General features: G+C 40.1%; 1 protein-coding gene across 1 annotated transcript in view; it reads left to right on the plus strand.

Annotated features, from left to right (window-relative positions):
• Positions 1–21,262, plus strand: part of PNPLA6 (patatin like phospholipase domain containing 6) — a 1,368,928-nt gene that overhangs the window by 398,410 nt on the left and 949,256 nt on the right. Inside the window, exon 9 of the mRNA XM_044083495.1 lies at positions 18,941–19,021. Coding sequence (XP_043939430.1) covers positions 18,941–19,021 — 81 coding nt within the window. The remainder of the gene's footprint in view (positions 1–18,940; positions 19,022–21,262) is intronic.

Raw genomic sequence — 21,262 nt, forward strand, 5'->3', positions numbered from 1 at the left:
ACACCCATGTTGACGGACAATAGAGGTACGACTGCTGAATCCTACACAAATGCACTATATAAGCACTTACGCAAGTGCATGGATTGTGCAATCCCTAACAGAACCAAGATGCTATCCTCCTAAAAAAGGAAGCCAATCTGGTGGTCCCCTGCCATAAACAAACTCTACAACAGAAGAAAGAAACTGTTGCAAAAAGGAGTAAAATCCCATTATTGGAGGAACTCCCTGGTCAGCTTCGGTAAGAAGCTGAGATCCCTCATAAAATCCTGCAAAGCTAGTTATGAAAATAAAATTGCCACTGATTCTAAAGACAACCACAAAGCATTCTATAGCTATGTCAAGACTCTCAATGGCAACACTCAGATCTGCTCTGAGTTACAGCACAATGGCACTAAATATACAGAACCAACTGATATTGCCAACATCCTGGCAGGTGAGGTTCAGTGCTAACTTTACCCCCCTCTCATCCCCTAAAGGGCCCATCTCTATACCGGAAGAATGCATAGTTCCTGTAATCATGGCTGCACAGGTAAAAAACACACTCTCCAAAGCCAAGAACACAGCATCCATGGGACCTGACAACATTGCAGGCTGCGTTCTACACGAAGTACAGAACAAACTGGCACTCCACCTAAGTACCATGTTCAATCATAGCCTCATCTCAGGCTTTGTGTCCATTGAATGGCACACAGCTACGGTTATCCCACTCCACAGAGGGGGAGCCAACACAGACCCCGGGAACTACCACACCATTAGCCTGACGAGCCTGGTCTGCAAGGCTATGGAACGTATCATCATGGAACTTATAAACAACGACATTGGTAATCTCCAAACTCTGGACCCCACTCAGTTTGGGTTTGTAAAAGGCAGATCATGTCTCCTAAACCTGATTAACTTCTTTGAAGCAGTCACCAAAGCCATAGATGAGGGTAATGTGGTTCACACAGACTATATTGATCTCGCCAAGGCTTTCGACACCATCCCCCACTCTGGAATTATAGACAAACTCACTAAACTAGGTATAAATCCCTATGTCACAAGATGGGTTGCCAACTGGCTCACTGACAGAACCCACACTGTGAAAGTAGCAGACTCCAAATCCAGTTTCAGACCAGTGACAAGTGGAGTACCACAGGGTTCAGTCCTGGATCCTCTTCTGTTTGGATACCTAACACAGAAGGTCTTTGGCTAACGAAGTTTGCAGATCACTGCAAACTAGGAGCCATAATCAAAACTCCTAATGATGTGGACATCCTACAAAAAAGCCTCACTGAGACAGATGCCTGGTGTCAAACCATGGGCTCAAGCTCAGTGCCAAAAAGTGCATTGTCATCCCTTTTGGTAAAAACTCTGTACCTATGAACTACAACATAGGCGATAGTCTACTTAACACCAAAAGTGTGATAAGAGACCCTGGGACACAGGTGGACAGTAGTCTCTCCTTTGATAATCACATCACCACAGTAGTCAGGAAATCCTTCTACGTGGCACACCTCATCATAAAAGGTTTCTCATCCAGGAAAAAAGAGGTCATTGTTCCCCTCTACTTGTCACTCATTAGACCCATTATAGAGTACAACGCCCCCTTTGGTATGTACCTCGCAACACATCTACAACAACTGGAAAGGCAGCAGAAATACCTCACGAAGAGGATTAGCAGCCTCAAACAGTTGCCCTACGCCGACCGTCTAAAAAAACTCCAGCTTTACTCTGTTGCATATCACCTACTCAGAGGTGATCTCTGCCTAACATACAAAGCTATGTCAAACCCAGAGTTGTTGGACATGCTCCACTTAAAGAAATTCCAATCCCTCCGAGCTACATGCTCTAGGGACCTAAACTTTGTCACCACAATAAACAGAACATGCTGGAGGGATAGATTCCTGTCCCAGAGACTTCCCATACTCTGGAACAAACTACCTGTCTATATCAAACAAAGCTCCTCGTTAGCACTCTTCAAGAACAATCTTGATGATTGGTTGGGAGATGGGAAATTCACCCTGGGGATCACTTCTGTGGCTCTGCTCGACAGGGGCACAGGAAAATAATTTTCTTGGGTGGCAAAAGCCAGGGTACCTTTTGGCTAGGCTTATATAGGCCCTAGGGCCAGTAGCCTACTGCCTGCCTATGAACCTATGAAGGGGTATTGCAAGTAGCAGTACAATAGAAAATATATTTTCTTTCCACTAGTAGGATGTAAAAACTCAGTAGATTGGATAATATTAGAACAACTTGAGCAATTATTGCAAGGAAAAGTTCCCTTTTTATTATAAACAGGAGCACGCTTATTATTAAGGGCAAAATCCTTATAACATAGGTATTTCTTTAAATTATCGCAGTTTCGATATGTTAACAGGAGTTTATTTGGGAGCCATTTTTCATGGCCAGATATGGCTTTCAAAATGCCCCAATTATTTCTAATGATTTGTTCAGTTGGTTTACTAACCGTACTATAAGTCATCAGATACCTTAAGGGTTGAACAGAATTGAAATGGTGATTAGTAGGGGGAACATCCTCACGGCTTGAAAAATATGGTCTAGCCCGAGTCTCTCATTTGCATCGTCTCAGTTTTTGCTACTTCCAAATCATTAGCATTGTAACCCCTTGCCAAAAAATCATTTGTCATTTCCTGCATTTGTAACTCGCAAGATTCCAGTTTGGTATTTAGCCTAGTAGCTCGTGGGTATTGACTTTTAACAATACCTTTAAAAGTTCTTTTTGCATGGATGCTGTCCTTATGTAAATATTTATTCATTTGTACATCCTTTCTATATATACAAGTTTCTAACCCAGAAGCTGTCATCTGCAAGCCAACATCCAAGAAACACAATTTAGTATCAGAGAAATTAATTTCAAATTTCAAAAATTCAACCATATTATTCAAATAAGCAAAGAAGTTATTCACCTCTACACCATTGCTGTGCCAAACTAAAAAATATTGTCCACGAACCACTTATAAAATAAATAATAAGGAACTTTTCCTTGCCATAATTGCTCATGTTGTTCTAGTATTATCCAATCTACTGAGTTTTTACATCCTACTAGTGGTAAGAAATATATGTTCTATTGTACTGCTACTTGCAGTACCCTTTCGATTATATATTTGGCTACTTGTCAACGATGTGCCAGTTTCTATGTTGGAAAATCTATGAGAAGGCTACGTGATAGAATCATAGAGCATAAGTCAGATATACATAAGGGAGTCCTTACCCATTGTTTGGCCCAGCATGTCCAAGAAAATGATGATACACATCAATTTTATTTTAGAGTTATAGATATAATATATCCAAATGTTAGACATGGTGACTTAGTAAATAGAGTGGACACGAAGGAGTATGAATGGATTGTCCACTTACAAGCAGATAAATATCCAGGCTTGAATAAACAAATTACATTAAAGCCAATTTTGAAAGCCAAACAACAGCAGATAAAATAAGCCTATAAGGAGGTTAAAATATGTATGTATGTATATATATATATATATATATATATATATATATTTTTTTTTTTAGGTATCTCTGTTTTTAAAACACAATTGAGATATTAATTGATTCTTTGATAGGTTGACTGTGTCATGTGATGGTTTTTCCTATATTTAAAAATGATGGTTTTAGCAATTGTGTTTGTAAATCACTGAAGAAGGATATTTTATCTGAAAGCTTTGTTCTTATTAAAGGGATTTAACGTTGTGGAATTTATGGCTCTATGAATCTGTCTTTGCAAAGTTTACTACTGAGAGAAAATCCGCTATTGGGTCACTTGAATGCCATGGCTAATACAAGAGTAAGTAATACGACCGTGATATCTGGAAGAAATTACTTTTTTGCTAATATTCAAGTATTAGAACACAAAGTAAAGAACTATAAGAGGTTGCAGTGGCAATTTTTTAGTTTTCATGCGTATCTGGACTTTAGGTATTGTACCACAGGGCTTGCATGTTTTAAATATGCCCTCGTACTGCAATACCTATCCTGAACTTCTCAAAAAGTGGCAGGAACTGAATATAAACTTAGGCTTAAGCTACATGCGCCTAATGAATGATTTCTTCACTTTTAAAGAAAGTGAACTGTGTGTAGAAATTAATGCTGTGGAGAAGCAGGTTACAAGCTCTGTAGCATTTAATGAGAATGTTTCCCTATTTGATGCTATGTTAGGGAGACTAAGTGATTATGATAAGCAGCTGGAAAATACCAAGAGGAAAAAACTGCAACAAGATGTAAATGATTTCAGCAACAGCCATATCTTTTCCTGGCTGAAACAATCTCAAAATGTTGCCTCTTTTCCTACTAATTCACGAAACAAACGAGGCTCAATGCATGATTTGGACACATTTGTGCTATTAACCAATCAACAGCAGCTATTAGTAGGAAGTGAATCCTTAGTAGAGCGTACATCACCTGCCAACCAATTGGATGGAGACAGAGATGATATGTAGACGCCCTCTGTCAGCTCACTCTTGAGAGCTTTCAGCAAAGATAGTGACTGTGCTGGATTCACAGGTATGTCCAACGAAGGAGAACATACAAAATAAAGGCACAGCAAATAACTTGAGTTCCTCTTCTTTTTTAGAAGGGAATTAGTATGTGCGGATAAATCTACCCGAACAGATAACACAGAGACGCAACTCGTTCAGAAAGCGCTCCAAATTTTGTGGCAAAGCAAGGAATGGCCCAGTAACAAGGAGCAGACTCACAAAACAATAGTAAGTTCCAATGAGACTTTTTCTAATTGTCAAAATAGCTGTAATATGTTGGCGGAACATTCTTTGGTTGTTACTTTATCTAAAGATATATTTTCAAATGCTGAAATATTATCCCGTGGAACTAAGTTTGTACCAGCTGGTACAGATTATGTAGTGAATGCTGTAACGGACTTGAACTTGTTTTCACGGAACTTGAATCTGAAAAATATCTTTAAAGACATTAATGTTTCTTTGAGTAATCAGCACAAAAGAGCTAGTATGTCTATTCCTATCAGTGATCCTATTGTTAGTGTATTTAATAACATTTGTGAAAAACAGATTTGTGAATTTTATGATGAGATCATTTAAGAAATTTTATAATTCAACTGTTGATAAGTCTGATGCACTTACATCTTTGCAAAATAATGAAAATGTAATAATTAAAGAATCAGATAAAGGGTGTGCCATTGTTTTGATGAACACGTGACTGCCTGGAAACAATGAATAATTTGCCTTCAGATGTGCAAACTTTTAAGTTGATTAGCAGTAAGGGAGTGAATGAAATGATTAGTAAAATTAATATGTCTATCTATGATCTACAATTAATGAATGACATAGATATTGACACTTTTCATTTTTTGAGTGTACCATGTCCAACTATTCCTGCTTTATATGGCCTCCTAAAAATACGTAAATACCACCAATGAGACCTATAGTCTCTGGGAGGGGATGGGCAACAGAGCCTTTATTGATCTACGTACAGGATATATTGAAAGTTTTTTTTAATGCATGTACCCAGTTATATTAAAGATACTGGTGATTTACTAACCCAGCTACACAATTGGCATACTAATAATACCCATACCTGTTTCCTATTAGTAACCCTGGACATAAAATCACTTTTCACAGTCATCGCAAATAGACATGGGATTGAATGTGTAAGAGAAATTTTGCAGGTATATGGTCAGTACTCTGCCAGACAAATTTAAACTTTTTGTGAACTTTTAGAACTGGTGTTGGAGAATAATATTTTTACTTTTAATAAACAGGTGTACCACCAAGTATCAGGAACAGCTACTGGCACTGCAATAGCTAACACGTATGCCAATTTGACTTTGAGTAAATGGGAAGAAATTACTGTACATGGTGTAACAAATGTATATGCCTGTAATATTTTATTTTGTAAGCGGTTTGTGGACAATATTTTTTTAGTTTGGCATAGCAGTGGTGATGAGTTGAATAACTTCTTTGCTTATTTGAATAATATGGTTGAATTTTTGAAATTTGAAATGAATTTCTCTGATACTAAATTGAGTTTCTTGGATGTTGGCTTGCAGATGACAGCTTCTGGGTTAGAAACTTGTATATATAGAAAGGATGTACAAGTGAATAAATATTTACATAAGGACAGTATGCATGCATAAAGAACTTTTAAAGGTATTGTTAAAAGTCAGTACCTACAAGCTAGTAGGCTGAATACCAAACTGGATACTTGTGAGTTACAAAAACAGGAAATGACAAATTATTTTTGGCAAGGGGTTATAATGCTAATGATTTGGAAGTAGTAAAAAATGAGATGACGCAAATGAGAGACTTGGGCTAGACCATATTTATCTAGCCATGAGTATGTTCCCCCTACTAATCACTGTTTGAATTCCGTTCAACCCTTAATGTATCTGATGACTTATAGCAGGGTTAGTAAACCATTTGAACAAATCATTAGGAATAATTGGGACATTTTGAAAGCCATACTTGGCCATGAAAAATGGCTCCCAAATAAACGCCTGTTCACATATCGAAACTGTGATAATTTAAATAAATGCCTATGTTATCAGGATTTTGCCCTTAATAATAAGCGTGTTCCTGTTTATAATAAAAAGGGAACATTTCCTTGCCATAATTGCTCATGTTGTTCTAGTATTATCCAATCTACTGAGTTTTTACATCCTAATAGTGGTAAGAAATATATGTTCTATTGTACTGCTACTTGCAATACCCCTTCGATTATATATTTGGCTACTTGTCAACGATGTGCCGGTTTCTGTGTTGGAAAATCTATGAGAAGGCTACGTGATAGAATCATAGAGCATAAGTCAGATATATGTAGGGGAGTCCTTACCCATTCTTTGGCCCAGCATGTCCAAGAAAATGATGATACACATCAATTTTATTTTAGAGTCATAAATATAATATATCCATATGTTAGACATGGTAAATAGAGTGGACAATGGAGTATGAATGGATTGTCCGCCTACAAGCATATAAATATCCAGGCTTGAATAAACACATTAAATTAAAGCCAATTTTGAAAGCCAAACAACAGCAAATAAAATAAGCCTATAAGGAAGTTAAAATATGTATATATATATATATATATATATATATATATATATATATATATATATATATATATATATATTTATTTTTAGATAGTTATGTTTTTAAAACACAATTGTGATCTTAATTGATTTTTTATGATAGGTTGACTGTCATTTGATGATTTTTCCCATATTTCCCATATTTAACAATGATGGTTTTAGCAATTGTTTTTGTAAATCACTGAAGAGGGATATGTTATCTGAAAACTTTTTCTTATTAAAGTAACTTAACGTTGTGGAGTTTTGCTTGTTTTTTTATTGTCATTGCCTGACCCTCATCCCCGAGAGCAGTGGGAGCTGCCCCCTTTGCCCTGTTACTAGTTGCTTCTTCTCTGGTTCATCCTTTGGCACTGGTGACTTTGGATCTGATGCCCACCTATTTTATCCCTTTATTACTACTGACAGCTTGGCTGACCTTAGCACAGACCACTACCTTCATATATTTGAGTCCAGCGCTGTCAGAACTGTGCGACTCCTGGAGCTTCTGGGTCTGTTCTGACTCTGAGGTTGTCAGAGCTGCTCTGCCCCTGGGTGTATCAGCCATGAACAGCTTGGCTGTGGTCTTGACGTCTGACCAGGCTGAGTCGGTGGCTGGGGCAGAGTTTTCTCCTAGGCATGTGGATCTAGGTGGGTCCTTTCTCAGGTGTCAGACCTCAGCTTCAGTGTTCGACATCATGGAGATGATTTTATCTCATTCAGAGATGTGATTTTCACATTCCAGTGTTGGATCTGTCCTGATCTTCTTGTCTTTCTAGGAATTTAGTTTCACATGAACTTGACTGTGGACAGCACCAAAAGTTTTTGAGCAGCCCCAAGCCTATTTCTCCCTTGTAGCTTCAATGTTGCTCATCCGTCCTCTCTCCCAGAGGAGGTGCATAAGAAAAGCCAATGTAAACAAAGGAAAGATTTGGATTCCCCTGAGGAATCTCTGACTGAAGATTAGGACCTTGATGAAGGAGAAGGGTCCCCTAAATTCTCCTGCGATGATGCCTTCTTTGGTGATCTCCATGAATTAATGAGATAATGAGGGGGTTGGACTTCTGAAGCCCCTTTCCCTGCATATTTGTTTTTTCTGGAAGCCGTTGGTACATACTCATCCATGTCTTGGGTGGTACCCCCCTCGGATGCACTCATCAACCTTGTGTTCAGGGGGGCATGGAGAGAACCCAATGTGGTAAAGACAATACCTGAAGAAACCTGGTAAAGGTTTGGTACAACTCAAAGATAGATCCTTCTAGAGAAATTGTCCCGCAGTCAATGCTATCGTGATCGCTGTAGTCAGAATGAAAGAAATCTCTGAAGACAATGCTTCAGTTCATTCTGAAAGAGAGAGTGAGAGAGATAGAGAGATGCACAGACACAGGTGTGGGTCTGTTTCGGGAAGTACTTCATCCACGTTTGTCCTGCATATGTTGAAGTGTATGACACATTTGACTAAGCTTCAGACAGAGTTAATCACTGAAGTTACTAAGTCTGTGGCCGTGCAACCTTCTAGCAATTTTCATAAGACCTTAGAGATTTTTGGCCGCCATGTTGTCTTCATTGAATTTTTCCCTGTGTCTCATCTGAAATGCAGCAGATGGTACAGCATGAATGACTGGCACCTGCATTGCAGTCCGACATCATACCTGGATGCACTTGTGTAATGTTGAGGGGTGCATCAAGGCATCCTTCCTTAATGCCCTTTTTGATGGATCCATTTTATTTGGATCAGAAGCTAAGGACATGCTCACCAGGAGCAAACAGGATGGAAAGATATTTTCTGCAGTGGGAGTTCACTTTTCTATCTCTCTGAAGTCCTTCTCAAGAAACCAGAAGGGAGGAAAAAGCCTGTTCTTCCTTAAGTTGCAATAATTTTCTCAGGACACTCCAGGTGAAGTTGCCCTCAAGGCAAAGGAAGGAACTTCATTGAACTCTACTAGGGGCAGGGGCGGTCTGCAGAATGAGGGCATCATAGGCCCTTTTTGTAACAAGACCTTCCAAAGCTTCTGAAACCTTGCCCAATTGCCGCACTCTGGAGGCATTCGGTGGGGGGGGACACATGGCTATCCACCCCAAAGCTTGGGAAGCCATCACTTTGGATACCTGATTGTAAAGATTCATTTCCAGAAGATATCCTGTTTCACTTTACCCCAAGTCTGAAGCAACGATCCCTTCCAGATGTACCACCCAACAGTGAAGGGAAGCAGCAGGAGAGATTTGAATGCTAGTCATAAAGCAAGTCATTCAAGAGGTCCCACCAGACCAGAGAGGATCCAGAGTCTATTCAGTATTCTCTTTGGTACCAAAGAAAACCAAAGAACTCAGGCCCATTGTGGACAATAGTACATTGAACATCTTTGTCGAACAGGCCAAGGTCTGGATGATGATGATGCAGCCGTTGTACCCCTATTGAGGAAGGACATTTGGATGTGCTCAGTGGATATCAAAGATGATTACTATCACATAAAGATAGCAAGGCAGTACAGGAGGTTCCTGTGCTTCAGGATGGAGGCCAGTCATTACCTGTTTTTAACTCTGCCCTTTGGTCTCACTATAACGTCCTGGGTGTTCACCAAATGTATGGCAGTGATAGCTAGGATCAGGCTGCAGGGATTCCTGGTCTTTCCATTCCTGGACAGCTGGTTCCTTACAGCTATTTCAAGGACATCTTTAGTCCAGACAAGAGGTTCCTTGCTCTGTGTCTCTTCTTGAGCATTACAGTCAGTTTCAGCAGATCCAGTCTTAAATCTGTTCAATCTCTAGAATTTATCAGATGCCATTTAGACACCACCACTCAGATTGTCAGGCTTCCTGCCTCGAGATTACTATCCTGAAAACTTCAAGCCAACCAAATTCTACTGCTTCAGAGGCCACCTGCTTCATTGGTTCTTCGTCTTCACAATCTGTTGGCAGCTGCAGTCTGTCTTGATGTTCTTCCATTTCACTACTGCAGTATTCATTACATTAGGGCCAATTTTGCCGCCACTCCGAACACTATCTCTTGATCAGTGGTCTGAATGCCCAGTCTGTTGCTGGTTCACCAAGCTATTGCAGATAAATGCCCCTTTGGGGTTCTTTTTTACTTATCTTTTTTTTGTTGTTGCTTGTGGGGTTTCATGTCATCCAAGAAGGGTAAATGCCAGTGTGGGAGACAGATTCCCCATAAAGACCACCATGAACAATGTCTGTTTTACCTCGGCTCCTCACATGACCATATGTCCTGTTCCATCTGTCATGCCTTTGTACCCCAAATCCTTCATAGTAGACTCTCTTTGTTGACGTTTTATCTTGAAAACCAGTGTCTTAATCTTCTTACGGAAGACAGAATTGAGGGAACTTCCTTCTCTGAGGGGCAGCCATCAGTGAAGAAGGCCAAGTAGCCTAGGCTGAAATCTTCTGCTGTTCAGCCTTCGCTGGACATCTCTCCTGAAGCAAGTGCCCAGAGGTTCACCTGGCTTTGTAGTTGGATTCCTCTGTCACATCGGGTTGGATGCCAGCAGGGATCTGACTTGAAGCACATCTGAGGAGGCATTGCAGATGTCTGTTTTGGACGTTCAGGGAAACCATAGCTTATTATCTTTGAGGGGCCTAGGGGTGTTCCTCAAATATTAGTCAAAGAAGAAGTCCCTACTTCCATTATTGAGTGCCCTTATGGGTCAGAGCCTTCTAAATTTTATAAGGCGGACATCCCATTGAAGAAAAAGCAGAATACTAAACATATTAGCCTGCTGCTAAGGATCCACAAAGTGAATGGCAGTCCTTCACTCAGGGCTTGTTTAGTGCTTTGATGGCACTGAATCCTCCTCAGGGAGTTTCTCTTCCAGCCCCCCCCGGTTTTCTACTCCCCTAAAAAGACCTAGGGAACAGGATTCATCTGAGGAGGAGCTGGATTTGGATGAAGAATCCCTTGCTTAGTCTTCTCAGATTCCTTTTCCTTTGGATTATAGATCAGAGGAAGAAGAAACTACTTCCTTTGAAGAGATTTCTTTTGGGGACACTATCTCCAGGATGATGTAGTTCTTTTAATGGAATTGTGCTCAGGTTTCTGAGGTTCATAAAATATATGAGTTGCTGCAGGATGGATTGATTCGCCTAAACCTTCTTCTGTGCCTCCTGTTTTGGCTGCCTTGTTGGATGCATTTTCCAATGCTTCTAAAGCGCCAGACTCTCAGGCCCCTGCTCCCAAGAAACCTGATTCTGTAGGGTTCCTGAGGACTGTAAAGGTTTGTACAAGTGTCCTTCTGCTGACCCCTTTGTGGTGTCTGTAGCTTCTGATAAGCTCTTTGAGTTGTTTCTTTCCCCCAAGTTACTGCCTTCTGATAAAGATAGCAGGACCATAGAAAGGTTAGGCAAGAAGGTTTATACCTCTGCTACCTTTGCTTTTAGGACTGTATCAGACCTGTATGTCCAGGCATTTGTTGATTATCCTATCCCAGGCTTGTCAGGCTATTTCTCATCTTCCTGACTCTGAGGGTAAAATTTCCGCCCTTTCCCTGTTAGGGACTTCCTCCTAGGTGGCTCGTCATTCTATCAAGTATAGTTATGAAACAGCAGAGGTATTCTTGTCTTTGACTTCAACCCTTGCCTGATGATATTAAGGCCAAGTTCATGGATGCCTCTCTTGATAATAAGTGCTTGTCTGGTGAAGCTGCTGCTATGTTTAAATTCTTTCAGGATAAGACAAGGCTTTACAGGAACTTAACTCATTACAGCCGAGTGACATCTCCAGGCGTGTCTGCAGTTACCTCCTACTGCTCCTCCAGGCGTCAAATATTACCTGTTCATATTTGCATTAATAAATCCAAAACAATGCTACACACAAGGTATCAGAATATTTTATCTTGAAGCATATATGATGGCAAACACAATTGTATTGAAATATGACCTCTGTCAATAAGTATTTGTTAGAATTGTAAGGTGATAACATCAATTTTTTAAAGGCTGAAACCACACCCACTGGGAGTTAAAGGTACACACTCAAAAGAGCTCTACTGGAGGGAATTGTGTTTGTTTCTCCTGTGCCTAAATTTCAGAGAAACTGCCCTAGTATGCCAGCCTTTTTTTTGCAAGCAATCTTACCCTCCTAAGAGTAAAAAGAGTGGCAAGCGGGTTCTTCTTTGCTAAGGCTACTCAGATTTCTGTGCCTCAGAAGTCTTCTTTTCCAGATAAACCAAGTGCTGTCTGACCTAGTTTTCCCAGCCACTTTCCTCTTTCTCTTCCTGTTTGGCTACAGATTACTTAGGATTCCTGGGTGTGCTGTCCATTCTTCACCTGGATACTTCATGGTTGGAAATCCCTTCTCCCTTTTATGGGTATTCCTCAACCCCCTCAGGAACAACTCTCCTTCTTTCCAGAGGTGCTTTGGGATCTTTTGACTCTGGTACCATTCAAGAGGTGCCTGTGCCCCAAAGGGGTAGTGGGTTTTACTCCAGGTTGTTTCTAGTACAGGGTACTGGGTACTTAGAGAACAATTCTGGACCTCTGTCATCTAAACACTGTTCCGAAGGTGCACTCCTTTCAAATGTTGTCCCTTCAGACTTTGTTCTCTTTCCTGCTTCTTTAGGCTTATGTGGTGTCTCTGTATCTCAAGGTTGCTTAGCTCCATATCCTGATCCATCCTCTTTTTAGGTAGTTTTTATGTTTCTTTGTTGCTTCCTGGCATTTTCTCTTCTCTGCTTTGCCCTTTGGTCTTTCTGCTGCCCCAAGGTATTCACCAAATGCCTCACTCCTGTGATTGCTTTTTGCAGGATTCAGGGGATCCAAGTATTTCTGTACTTGGATGACCTCTTGTTTCAGGCATCCTCTCCGGAGATCCTGTTCCAAAATCTTCATTTTGCCATTTCCCTTCTGCAAAGCCTTTGGCTCACAATAAACTTCAAACAGTATTTTCTGACACCTTCTCAGTGCTATGTTTTTCTGGAATGCAGGATCCAGGTGGTGCCTATGCTGGCATCCCTGCCTCCCCCCAAGGTCTTGACAATGATTTTCTTCTTTCAATCTCTTCTTTCTCTGGCCTCTATTACAGTCAGGGAGTTTATGAGAGCTCTGGGATTCATGGCATCCACCATCCCTATGCTCTCTTTGGCCAAACTCCACATGAGAAAGTTTCAGTGGTTTCTGAAGTAAGTTTGGTTTCAACATGCGTGTCCCCTAGCATTTGTAGTTCCTTTTCTACCTTGTCTCAAGGAGGAACTTCACTGGTGGATCCAGCAGTATCTCTAAATCCAAGGCTTTCCTTTCATCCCCTTCCCTCTTAGGAGCTGTTCACAGACGCTTCAGACATGGGATGGGGAGCAGATTTTAGCTCCTTAAAGGTGTAGGGGAAGTGGTCACCTCTTCAACAGAAAGAGCACATCAGTGTCAAATAGATGAAATCTCTTCTGCTGGTGCTTTAGGCTTTTCATCCTCTTTTCTCCTCAGGATATCTCAGTGTATTTACAGATAATACCACAGTGATGTGGTTTGTAAACAAATAGGATGGACAAGATCTTATCTTCTTTGCCTATTAGCACTCATGGTGCGGGATCTTGCTGTCTAGTAACAAGTGACTCTTCAGTTAGTTTATATTCCCTCACATCAAACTATTGTGGCAGATACTCTGAGCACGTCCTTAACTCAATCCCATGAATGGATGCTTCACAGGGATGTATTTCTGGACACTGTCCAGCAGTGGGTTACTCCTCAGGTAGATCTTTTTGCCTCCCCTCTGAACAGACACCTTCCTCTGTTTTGTGCCAGAGTCCCAGGTCCTCTGGTTTGGAAGGTGGATGCCTTATCTTTTTCTTGGAAGGGGCTGCTTCTTTACGCTTTCCCTCCCCTTCCCCTCATTCCAAAAGTCCTGTTCAAAATTCAGCAGGATGCTCCCAAAATCTTGTTGGTGACTCCCTTTTGGTCAAGACAGCATTGGTTTTCTTCTGCATTTAGACAAGAGCAATCATCACATGTTACTTCACAGGATGGACCTACTCACACAGACAAGGGCTCTCTCATGCATTCCCACCTGTCCACTCTTCAGCTGACACTTTAGGTGATAAGATTTTGATTACATGTAGACACCTTTTTTCTGAAGAAATGCTTAGGGTCCTGCAGGAGGCCAGGAAATGCAATACTAGAAAATCCTACTTTTCCAAATGGAAGATGTTTTCTGTTTGGTGCCTTTCTCATAATATGGATCCACTTTCTGTGGATGTTCCTTTGGTTCTGTCTTGTCTGTGTGAATTGCTCAGTGCTGGGTTGGCTTATTCTTCTGTTAAAGCCTATTTATCAGCTATTTCTGCTTGTCTGCATTTATCTCCTTTAGCATCTAGATTTGAATTTAAACAATCCCTTAAAGGCGTCCTACATATTATACCTCTCAGGAAGCCTGTTCCTCTATCCTGGGTCTTAATTTTGCTTTGGAAAAATTGACTCAGGCTTCTTTTGAGCCTGCAACTTCAGCTTCCTTGCAACATTGCGCTTGGAAGACTGTTCTTTTGTTGGCCCTTACTTCTGCCAGGCAGGTGTCTAAGCTTCCAGCCCTTATGGTTTATCCTCCTTTTGTGGTGTTTCATACAGACAGGGTGTCCTTGTGTACTAATCCTTCTTTTATGCCCAAGGTGGTGAATGAGTTGTCCCTTAATCAGTCTGTTCATTTGCCCACTTTTTCCTTTCTCCACATTCTGCCAGTGAGCAGGTGCTACACGCATTGGATGTTAATAGACAACTCAGATTTTATTTGTATAAGATTAAGACTGTTAGGAAATCTGATTAGCTCTTTGTTTCCTTTCATCCTTGGTCCTTAGGCTTGGCTGTATACTATTTCTTCTTGGATCTCAAAAGTTATTTCTTTTTGTTATTCCTTTCATAGTAAGAGCCTTCCTTATTCTGTTAAGGTTCATTCTGCTAGAGTTGTGGCTTCTTCTGGTGCTTTTTTCAAGGGTTTGGATGCTAATTCTATTCTTGAGGTAGCTGCCTGGACTTCTGTGCATACATTTACCAAGCACTACAAGTTGGATGGAATCTCCAGAGCTCGAGCAGATTTTGCTATGGCCATCCTTCATGGCTTCCTACAGGTCTTCTGCTGGTCCTTCCTTCTACCTGGCTTTTTCCTGAGCTTTGGCACTCTTCCTAATGTAATGAATACTGCAACAGTGAAATGGAGTACATAGTACAGTTATGTAAATTCTTACCGTAAAGGTAGATGTCCTTCTCTTCACTGTTGCAGTATTCACTCCTTCCCTCCTCCCCCTGCATTTACTGGTTATCTTTTTTTTTTCCTTGGACTGGCATTCCTACTATAACTGTCAGTTCTGAGGATGTTACTTCCGGACATCACCTTTATACCCTATGCTCAAAACTCAAAAACGAAAATTTCAGGAGTCGGCCGACCGGCACTTGCGAACTACTGCTTTGGGCACTGCACGGCAAGAAAGACTAATGTAATGGTGTCGGCTGCATGTTTTATACCCCTGACAACCTGACGTCATGGAAGAAGAGACAGCAACCGACGCATGACCCAAGACTTTGTTAATCAGGCTGACTGAGGGCAACCTACCAGCAGATTAACCAAATGTAATGACTGCAACAGTGAATACACTCGAACATCTACATTTATGGTAAGTGTACACAACTGTACTTTCTGATTCCCATGTGGGTCATGACCATCTGCCTGTTGCTTCTTTAAGATTGCTCAAAACCTTTTTGAAGGGTACCTTCCTCCTCAGGCCTCCAGTAAGGGATCCATTTCCTCCTTGGGACTTGTCTCTTCTTCTCCAGGACTTAACCAGGACCCTTTTCAAACCAGTTGCTGCTGTGGACATAAAAGTTTTTATCATGTAAAACATTTTTCTTAATTGCATTCACTTCAGCCATATGAGTGTCTAAACTATAGGCTTTATTCCACTTTACCTTATTTTTCACAAAGGCAGAATGTCATTGAGGTCTGCAAAGCTATGGAAAGGATCATCATGGACCTCATAAATAAAGATATTGGGGACCTACAGACACTGGATCCTACCCAGTTCGGCTTTGTTAAGGGCAGATCCTGCCTCTTAAACCTGGTTGATTTCTTTGAAACAGTCACCAAGGCCATTGACGAGGGGAAGGTGGTCCACACAGCCTACCTGGACCTCGCAAAAGCCTTCGATACAATACCCCACTCGGGCATTATAGATAAGCTCACCAGCTTAAATATAAACCCCTATGTCACTAGATGGATTGCAAACTGGCTCAAAGACAGAACCCACATGGTTAGAATTGCTGGAGCCATGTCAGACTCCAAACCAGTTACAAGTGGTGTCCCACAAGGCTCAGTCCTGGGACCTCTCTTGTTCGGTATATATTTCTCGGAGGTACAGGCCAACATGGAAGGACTGTGGCTGACCAAGTTCACAGATGACTGCAAACTGGGCGCCATAATCGACTCTCCAGCCGACACAAGCATCCTCCAAAAGGGCCTCATAGAAACAGACAACTGGTGCCAGAGCCATGGCCTCAAGCTAAATGCCAAAAAGTGTATAGTCATCCCCTTTGGCAAAAACAAAGTGCCCACAAATTACCACATAAGTGGTAATCCATTAAGTACAGAAGAAGTAGTTAGGGACCTGGGGACCCAGGTTGATAGCAATCTCTCATTTGACAACCACGTGGCCAAAGTGGTTAGAAAAACATTTTATATAGCCCACCTAATCATGAAGGGATTCACATCTAGATCAGGGGAGGTCATCGTGCCTCTTTACTCATCCCTTATCAGGCCCATAATTGAGTACAATGCCCCTTTTGGGATGTACCTTACCAGACACCTGCAGCAACTGCAAAGACCCCAAAAGTACCTCACCAAGAGGATCAAAGGGCTCAAACAGATGCCATATGCTGCCCGGTTAAAGAAACTCCAGCTCTTCTCAGTGGCATACCGCCTGTTCAGAGGCGATCTGTGCCTGACGTATAAAGCCATGTCCAACCCGGAATTAATAGACATGCTGCACCTCAGAAAATCCAATCCCATAGAGCTACGCGCTCGAGAGACTTGAACCTCAGCACTGAAATAAATAGGACATGCTGGAGGGACAGATTCATAACCCAGAGGCTCCCTTCACTCTGGAATAAAATCCCAGTCCAGGTTAGGCAGAGTCCCCTCATTGACTCTCTTCAACAGGAATCTTGATGAGTGGATGGGAGATCGTAGGTTTACCCCGGGTATCACTTCTGTGTCACTGTTAGACAGAGGCACAGTATACTAACCTTGAAAAAGGGCATAGCAAAATAAATTTAAAATGGGTGGTGAAAGCCAAACACATTCTGGCTAGGCTTATAAATGCCCTAGGGCAGATAGCCTAGTATGAACCTATGACTAACCCTTCATTCTTGTCTAAGGTGGCCTGTGAGTCAAGTTTGAACTGTTTGATTCAGTTGCCAGTTTCTTTCTTAACTTTAGTAATAAGGCTGAGTACATGGTTTATTGCCTGGGCCTCCACTGCCAGTTGAGATTCTATATGTACAGAACAAAACATATCAGAAAATCAGATCCACTTTTTATGAAAAAGAAGCTAGAGCTAAGCTTGGGAAAACGGTTTCCAATTTAACTCTGCACAGGTGGCTTTCTGATTGCATAACCCTTGTTTATACTATTAAAGGTGTACCCTTTCCTAATAACCAAAAGCCCACACTCTGCTAGGGCAGTATCTTTTTCAGCTGCATTTTTGGCATGCTTCTTTAGATGATAATTTACCTTACAGACACACACTACTAACCTATAATTGTTGTAGTGACTGCTTGTCTAACAGTCATACTTTTGTATCCCATTATAAAGTAGACATCCAGCTCAGATCCAGGACTTCTTTTGCCTCCACCATTTTGCAGAATATTCACTCCTGATGCCACCCATTCTGTTTGGCTGGAGAGTGTGTCCCACAAGTTGACGCAGATGGAAAAGACAACATCAGATATGAAAGTTAATGTACTTACCATGATGCTATAGCCGTGCAGCTTTGGCATCAGGAAGCATCATTGCTTGCATACCACCTAGCTGTACTTCCTAATTAGATGTTATTACCATGCATCCCTGCAAACTTAGCATGTACTTTTGGCATGTTCCATCTCCTACCTTTTAAAATTTCCTGCTTGTTGGAAGGAACTGGATAAGGTGTGTCAGCCTGTTTCCTAGTACCCCAATATTTCATGCAGCCACTGGTGTTAGAGAGGAGGTAGTGTGTTGGTGGCTGTTTGATGGAACAGCTTTTTTTCTTGGGCTCTAACACCTGATAAGGCATCAGAATTCAATTTTGCCATATGAGTTAGTCGCTTGAAGATCTACTGTTGCTATAAATATTGCATAATTTTGTTTGTTGTTTTTTTTCTTTTATCCATATTCTTAAGTCACCACTGTGTTGCTTTCTTCTAAATCAGATTAGTTTCCTGGGTGATAATGACAATGACTTAAACATCCATGAACTACTGAATTTGGAAACTTTCATTTATAATGATCACTTTGTGGATTTGTTTTGAAACATTAAGTACTTATTAGAAATGTTTACTGTTTCAGCAGCTCAGCAAAAAAAAAAAAAAAAAAATTATAAATGGATGTTTTTCAAAGCTTTTGAAGCTGATGTCCAAAAACCTGTAAAACAAATTCTAGCCCTTTTTTTGTCCAGTAAAATATTTCATTTCTGCATATTTGTGTAATAAACAGCTTTACCAGCAGAGCAGTTTATTTTATTTTAGTGAACGCTGAAACAGTAAGTATTCTGAAACAAAATAATATGTGCTCTGTCTGCCTTTGGGAAGCTTTGGCTGTTCTTCATGAGTAACTAATTTGTATGCATTTGAATATACCCGTATACCTCCTAAATTAGGTTAGGAACAGATTGCATTTCTTTATCGTCACAAGACAAAGCCATAAAATCAAACGATCTGTTGTTTTAGGATGGGAAGGATGACGTACTGAAGGAAGTGTTTCCTGGGGACAGCGTTCACAGCCTACTCAGCATCCTTGATGTTATTACTGTAAGTACCATTTGATATTCATGGACTGACGATTGGTTAGTTCTGTGTGCCACATATTAAGAGTTTCATGTAGAGAGTTTCATATTTGAAGCTGCCTTAGGGGGCAGTTACTCATGGATGTATACTATAGGTACTTCTTTAGAGAAATGTAAAATTGCAGTCCTTTCTAAAGGATGCATCACAATGCTAAGGCAAATTAGAGAACTATGCACTTCAATAATATGAGATTATGAAGTAAAATATAGGCATAAATACGTGCAATACATTTATGGAACTTACTAACTTTAAGGAAAAAAATGCCATCTAATACATATAGGCTAGTAATATCCCTTTGATATCAAACATCTATTTTGTATTCAAAATACTGGGTTGAGAGGCTCAAAAAATTTACTGAAAAGCAAAAAACGAAATCGAGTGAATCAGCATTAAAAAGAATCCCTTTTAAGAAATGTGTACTCAACTAATGATAGCTAACGGTGCTTACTTTACCCCAGAAATACTTAACAATTTCAACTCGGAAATTTCACCAAACTGCCCGTGCTGCTACTCACAAATAGCAGATCTATTCCATGTCTTCTAGAGTTGTAAATGTACTTATAAATTATGGTGTTCACCGATTGTCAGACTAGAGAAAATGGGATATCAAAAATCCACATTATCATGGGAATTTGCAATTTTGAATATCACCTCTCAAAAATTACCCTGCATATTCTAATTACCATCTTCCCTTTAGTAAAATTGTGCATTACTCAGAACTGGTTAGATCAAACCAAATTGTCATGGGAGGGGTTCAGAAGTATGGCAATAAAGTATATATCAGCACACAAACTGATGACAAATAACCAAAGCAAGCATTCCTATTTTCTAAAATACTGGCATCTTCTCCCGGACCATATCTTAAAAGAATAGATAGATGAGAAAAGACAAATTAGTGTGAATGTAAACAAAAAGCCAAACTAAAAAGGGCATAAGACATATTCTTTCGTGAGTGTGTGTATAATGTAAACCTTGTATGTAGCAGTTATAAATAGTATGTAAACTGTGACCCAAATATTAATCAGAAGTTGACACTTACATAGCACTTGCATATACTGTATATAGAGTGTTATCTATTTTGTGCATTTAGTTGTAACACTGACATTTTCTTCCAACAAGATGTACCTAAGTATGGCTGTAACTCTTCTACAATGCAACTGAATTGTGCTTTGTAAAATGACTGGAATTGAAATATGCACACAAAACAAGGAAGAAGAAAAATAAAAATATTTGAAAAAAAAAGAATTGCAACCCACATCTATTAAGTGCATAGACTTTTTTCCATGTTCTTCAGTTAATATGTAATTTACCATCTTATAATTAAAGTGAGACTGCTATCACAGCATGATCCTGCAGTTTGCCAAACTCACGTTGTTTGTTTTTTAAATTTCCTTAACACTGGCATTTTAGCAGTTAGCACATCTGGCAAGATAACACCATGAGAGCTTAGTACATGAAAGCTTTGAAAAAAAAGAAAGTAAAATAATAGAGCTGTCATCTGTGTCCACAGCAAGATGAATGTATCAAAATTATAATAGATTATGCTCTCATGTTTTCCTTTTTTCTTACAGTAATTCTGTTTATTTGTTGCATACTAAAATTAACATATTCTCATTCAAGTACAATTGCAATCACTTCCTGATGTGCAATATCACCCAATCCCATCTCTGTGTAGTGTACATTTCTTTTCATGTGTTCATCATCTGGTAGTCAGTGTTGTCCAGTGTATATATAAATAGTGTACAAGCATGTACGTCAGCTACCAGACATTTACTTTTGTACTACAGTTATTGTTTATTCTTTAATAACCTGTAACGTCTTGTCTTTTGTTCTTCTTTTTCCCTGTAAAAGAGCAGACACTCGAAATTTCATTTAGGTAGCACTTGTGTTTCCTAAATGACAAAGTTTTTTAATCTTTTTTTTTTTTTGTAGTTTTAGATTGTATAGCCCAGAGCAGCTGCATGTTTGTACACCTCTGACATTTTTCCCCCAAGGAAAAGACCAACAATTGCCCGTATATGTTCCTAAAGCAATGTTTTCTAAGTTATATTATGAATTGTGGTGCCGTTGTGGACAGTACTAAAAAGAATTGACAACGTTTTAAGGAAGTGGAGCAAGTGATCATCACTGGACCTATTTTTTTATGGAGTAGTGATTATAACTTGAATAATAATGTGTCATAGTGGGGCACATATCAAGGTTTCT

This window comes from Protopterus annectens, chromosome 9.part0, assembly GCF_019279795.1.
Source record: "Protopterus annectens isolate FY-2018-M chromosome 9.part0, PAN1.0, whole genome shotgun sequence".
NCBI lineage: Eukaryota > Metazoa > Chordata > Ceratodontiformes > Protopteridae > Protopterus > Protopterus annectens.